Source organism: Mytilus trossulus, unplaced genomic scaffold, assembly GCF_036588685.1.
Source record: "Mytilus trossulus isolate FHL-02 unplaced genomic scaffold, PNRI_Mtr1.1.1.hap1 h1tg000024l__unscaffolded, whole genome shotgun sequence".
Lineage (NCBI taxonomy): Eukaryota > Metazoa > Mollusca > Bivalvia > Mytilida > Mytilidae > Mytilus > Mytilus trossulus.
Window position 1 is genome coordinate 5,589,128 of NW_026963290.1, and position 5,780 is coordinate 5,594,907.

The 5,780-nt window shown below is 31.8% G+C and overlaps 1 protein-coding gene across 1 annotated transcript; it reads left to right on the forward strand.

Moving 5' to 3' along the window:
* Positions 1-346: 346 nt before the first annotated feature.
* LOC134699071 (tripartite motif-containing protein 2-like) lies at positions 347-5,523 on the forward strand. Its single transcript, XM_063560758.1, has 2 exons — positions 347-880; positions 3,577-5,523. Exons 1-2 carry the CDS (start codon positions 347-349, stop codon positions 4,882-4,884), a joined length of 1,842 nt encoding a protein of 613 aa, XP_063416828.1. The 3' UTR covers positions 4,885-5,523.
* The last annotated feature ends 257 nt before the right edge of the window (positions 5,524-5,780 follow it).

Here is a 5,780-nt window from a genome sequence, read left to right on the forward strand (position 1 = left end):
CAAAACCGTTTACGGCAAATAGAAAGATTTGGAAGAAAACAGATGTACTGCAATTTTAAAGCACTTTCAGTCGCTCAGTAGCAATCTTAAGTTACTGGAAAAAAAAGTGTCAATGTTTAGTAGCAGTTGAGCGATACATGAGATTCTATAGTTAAGATCGTTAACACTAGTTTGATATACTGTGAGACATCAAAATCGTATAAACATTTAACCAACAGGTATATCGATTTTCAAATACACACATAAAGTTGACATTTAAATTTATTTAGTTACCATTTAAGCGTGCATTATACTATTTTTGTGTTCATTTAAACAGTAGAAATCAAATATCAACTAGCAAACCGTCATGGCGGCAAGGTTAGTTCAGAATATTTTTGATGACTATCTCAGCTGTCCTATTTGTTTTATGAAGTTCAATGAACCGCGCAAGCTACCCTGCGACCATACATTCTGTACCGACTGCATACAAAAACATATAGACAATTCTCTGCGTCAAAGATCTGATTTCATTTTTTTTAATTGTCCATTGTGTAGAACTGAAATCTCTCAACCAAGACGAAATATCGATGTAAATAGTTGGGCGACATATTTTCCTCTGGACAACTTGATACAAGATTTACTGGGTACGCTATCAATCCACGAACGACAACTTAATTCTCATCCAGGCTCATTAGAAAAACAAAGTTCGCATACAAACAAGTGCAAAGTTCATCTTAAAAATAATCTCGACGTTTTTTGTTTTCACCACCTATCGTTGATATGTTGCAAATGTGCTGAAATTGATCATAATTCACGGAAATGTGAAATTTTGAATTTCGAGGAAGCATACAAAAAAATTAAACCTAGAGTGGAAGACCTACAAACGAAACTATACGAGCAGGTAAGGAATTTCATCAAATATAAGAGTTTTGTCATTTTTTTTTTAAAGGGAAACAGCTAACATATCAGTTTCAAAGTGTAAATTGAAACTTCTTTTTCCGTATGTTATTAGTAGTCATTCATTGATCTGAAGATTATTTACTTTTTTTGCGCAGCGTGACCTATATATATATATTTACAAAAACAATATAATTGAAAATAAATTGTATTGTACTTCCGATAAGTTATATTTAGTCTATACTTAAAGATGGTCTAGATATCAGGGGTCCTTAATTTCTGTTTTCTTTTATTATTTAGTTAATGTCAGTGACGGATCCTGAAAATTTCATAGTGGGGAAAACGGGAGGGGGAGGGGGCAGTGACTATCCTAAGAGGGGCCGATCCAGTCATGATTAAGAGATTCCCAACATAATCAATCAATTTTTCAAAAACTTTTTTTCTACTTTAATTTTTGCTGTCAATTTTGTCTATTCTATATATCTTGGTCCATTTTCTGCAAATTCGTCCATGTGTAAACCCCAGACCCACTTATTTAAATGAAAAATCAACCGTTTTGTTTTCTTTTTTTTAACATATTATTCTTTACCTCAGTATTTCTCATAAAAAGCCCTTACTATTATTTATAAGTTTAATTTAAAGTTACATTTTATAAAGTAGAATTTACAATTTCCCGGATATATTACATTGCGTTTCCGTGTATGATTAAATTACTGTTGAAGCGCCCCATAAGGAAAATATTATAATAACAAAAGTATGACTTTACATCACAGCTCTTCACTGAATGTACTTATATTTTATGGCTTCACAAACACTACATGTATCTTCACTTTTGAATTTCATATTTCATGCATAACTATGTATTCTTTTACTAGTAATTTAGAAACTTAAAAGAGGGTGATTTCTGTTGTCTTGGTCATTTTGTTCTAATTATTAATTTATGTTCCCATTATTCTCTATCTTTTCAATGTCAGCACCCAATGTTCACTATTCACTTTTATTTTTCATGCTGCACGTTTTGCTCATTATTTTTATTTAGTTAATTTCATCCATACCATCTTATAGTAATTACAAATTCCGTTTTACTCTTACTAAGAAACTGAAATTCCTTTAACTCTTACTAAGAAACTGAAATAACTTTAACTTTTACTAAGAAACTGAAATTCCTTTAACTCTTACTAAGAAACTGAAATAACTTTAACTCTTACTAAGAAACTGAAATAAGAGTTTAACAAATTTATCACGATATAACTTTTTGCTATCACAAAAGAGAAATGTAAGAAGAGACATTATACTGAAATGTGTTAACAGGAAACGATTTTCGAGCTTGTAAGGGTTCCAATTTTGCATGAATTATATTCCTGATATATTACTTGTGAAGCTTACAGTAAGATGTGTCCTTGTTCTACCGAGTATATGTCGTAGAAGGATATAGATGGGAAGGGGAAGGGTGTCTTGGCATTGTTTCCCCTTTTTAATGTTTCTGGATTCGCCACTAAATACCATTATGTGCGATTTTACTTTCGCTTGTGTTCTATTTTTAATATGACTGATTAAGCTGGTTTTCCGAGGTAAAATATTAATTTAGCTGTATTTGTCAGACCCATCCGCAATTGTTTATAATTACTCTTCAACTTCGTCCATGCACTATATTGCCCTTTTAACATTTTTTTATTCGAGCGTCACTGATGAGTATTTTTTAGACGAAAAGCTCGTCTTGCGTATAAATTTCTAAGGCTGGTTTCTTCGATAAGTTTTTTTTTTTCAAACATTTGATACAATTACACAACTTGCAAGCAGTCATTTTCATTTTTAAGCTAAAGAACACGACCGACTGATAAAGTTGGCATAGATCGTACTGTAACTCCTGACAATGGTCTGACAGCTACAGCAGGATAACACTATAATTAACTACCTTACAGTAGATAAAACATAAAAATAGAACTATTTGATATAAGTAATGTTTGATATAAATCCACGGTAGTTTATTTGATAAAAGATAATAAATTATTACATACATCTGTTGCTTATAATATCAAGTAAGAAGCTCGTAATTGACATGCATGTAAAAATGCAATCTACTAAAACGTGCTTTTACATAGTGGAGATGAAGTGGCGTGGTTCGATACAGGGGTTATGCAGTTACATGGGAAACACAATCATTGTAGGTTCGGTCAAAAGTTGAATATTTTTCGCTATTTGAATTATTTGATTAGTTATTGTTTTTATGACATTAACCATGGAATTAAAGTACAAAATGTAAGAAACTATATATCTTTTTCTACGCATTAACTTATTGTTTTCTTTTTCTTTTTTCTTTTTTTTCTTTATCTGCATGGTATACATTACAGTTTCAGCTTCATTTAAACAAACAGTCATGGTTCAAAAGTGAGTCCCTTGTCAAGAAAAAGTCCTACTATTTCAACTAAAATCGATATTTTTCAAAAAAATTATTACCTAGTACCTGTATGCGTGATTTTTATCAAATATATACCAATATTCAATATTCAATCACATGCAGTACATTGTACTTCAAAATAATGATTTATGGTTTAGTTTAAGTATATTTAATTTATATTGACTTGTATGACAGTCTTTCAGTATATACAATGATCTGTACATTTTGGTCTGTACTTTTTTGCCTTTTTAAAATCCGACAATGGTAAAAAAAAATATTCATACAAATTAATTTTCTTTCAGGCGTTAAAGGTGCGGACCTGTGGACAAGTAGACGAAGAATTCCACAAACAACGAACTAAAGCCTTAATAGAAGTGGACAACTTAGAGGCCATTCTAGAAAAATTTCACGAAAGGTGTGCTCAGCAGTTAGCTATACAAAGAAGGGACATTGAGAAATTAAATAGGGAACATATTGAAGAGCGGAGAGATTTTTACTCTCTTGCAGGTAGCCTTCTAGAAACTGAGAACAAAGTCGAAAATTTATGTGCATCTGCCGACAAGAAAACAGTTCTAAGCGAGCTTTCATTGTTAACGCAGCAGGTCGAGGAAAATGATGACATTTTAAAGCGACTTTCATCTACCGTTTCAAATAGTAAGGTTTGTTTTACGGTAAATAAAGAGTTGCAAAGATTTTTGAATAATTTTTCTGTTGTCGGCTTTGTTGACGTACCGTCTTCAAGTTCGATTTTGGACGACTACAAACTACATCCCGACCAGACGAAACTCCCTTCTTCTTTAAAAGGCATTTTAAATCGCAGAGAAAGCGGTCAAGCAATGGGACAAACGGGGGGAAAGCTGACGACGAAATTAAAATTTTCTGGAAAATTACCACAGGAAGAAAGTTGTTGGTTAATTAAAATACTAGCACTACCGGATTCTAGTATATGTGTACTCGACAAAGAAAACGCTAGTCTGAAAACATTCAGTAGCAAAGGGAAGTATATTACAAAACTGAATCTAGTAGACATACCCTACTCAATGGCTTTGCTCAAACCAAACAATGAGATTGTAATTACCAAACCAGATAAAGATATTCTTGAATTCGTTACCACAGACTCGAATCAACTTTCAGTGCGCAAATTTATAAAATCATACAAAAAGTACTTCGGAATCTGTCAAGTTGGCGCACATTCTATGGCGGTATCGTCGTGGTCACAGCGCTGTGTAGATATTATAGATGAGGACGGAGTTGTACTAAACACGATAACCGAAAATTTTGAAATTCCCGACATGCTTTGTTGTAACAGAAATACAGAAATAACTGTCATTGACAAGGGTAACAGACTCGTTTGTTTTGAACAAAATGGTGAGGTGAAGTGGGTTGCAACATGTGATTATACAATGAACAATTTGACAATTTTGGAAAATGGACATATTTATATTTGTTGCAAGGATGCAAAGAAAATATGTAGCATAAATAGTAAGTCCCCAGAAAAGAAGACTATTTTGGCACAAGACATTGAGGATCGAAAGCCGTTAGATATTTGTAATTTAAATTCTCAAGTGCTTATTGTACTTGAAAACGGAGATATAGAAATTCTGGTATGACCAAGGTTATTCAAACTCAAAAATCTTTTTTTACACGAATTACATGAAACTTTGTTGGTGCTATAAGCATTATTTTAAAAAGACTTAAAATGTTTTGATTTAGCATTTGGACTGACTACATTCTATAGATATACAATATATGTTAATGTATGTTGTCGGAAAATATAAACCTTTAGAAACAGTTGACGAAAATTATTCATTACTTCCTTATTTTGCCAATATTTTTGCAGAACGCTTAATCAGCAAAAACTATTTGCTATAGCTATTTAATTGCATTAAATAAAATTGTTCAAGTTTATTTACTTAAGCTAAGTTACATAAGGAAGAATGGTTTGATAATGGATGCCAAAAAATGTGTACGGAATGTATTTACACTAAATTTGAATCTTATCACATTTTTGAACCCTATACACTGAAAATATATTATTATTTTATGTTATGGGTTTTGAAATCAAAACAAATATTGAGATGAACTTTGTGTATCGAAAGAAATTAATTACTCAGATTAGTATATGTTTGATATTATAATATTATTAGCAGAAATTGGATGTGTATATTCATTTATTTTATATGCAAGTACGGCTTTTAGTTTCTTTGATTAGTGCCATTTTTTTTTACATTAAAATTCATTTATCTTGATTGTATAGTTTCTATCAAAGAATTTCACTTAAACCAGTATATGTTAGTCTACTTAAGTTGGGCATCCTGGATCAAATACGTTTCTAAAAATGCATATCAATCTACATGGCTTGCAATAACTGCCGTAGTGCAGTGGGAAAGTGTAATTTCTCAGCATTAACATGGCGACGAAGAAATCTAACCTTCCATATTTCTCATAATGTATTGGACACAGTGAATGTTAACATAGTCTATATAGAGCTGTAGCCAATAATACC

Excerpts from the sequence above, each read along its gene's own strand:
- LOC134699071 (XM_063560758.1), top strand. The coding sequence starts at position 347 with ATGGCGGCAAGGTTAGTTCAGAATATTTTTGATGACTATCTCAGCTGT. Across the intron at positions 881-3,576 it reads AAACGAAACTATACGAGCAG|GCGTTAAAGGTGCGGACCTG; the intron begins GTAAGGAATTTC and ends ATTTTCTTTCAG.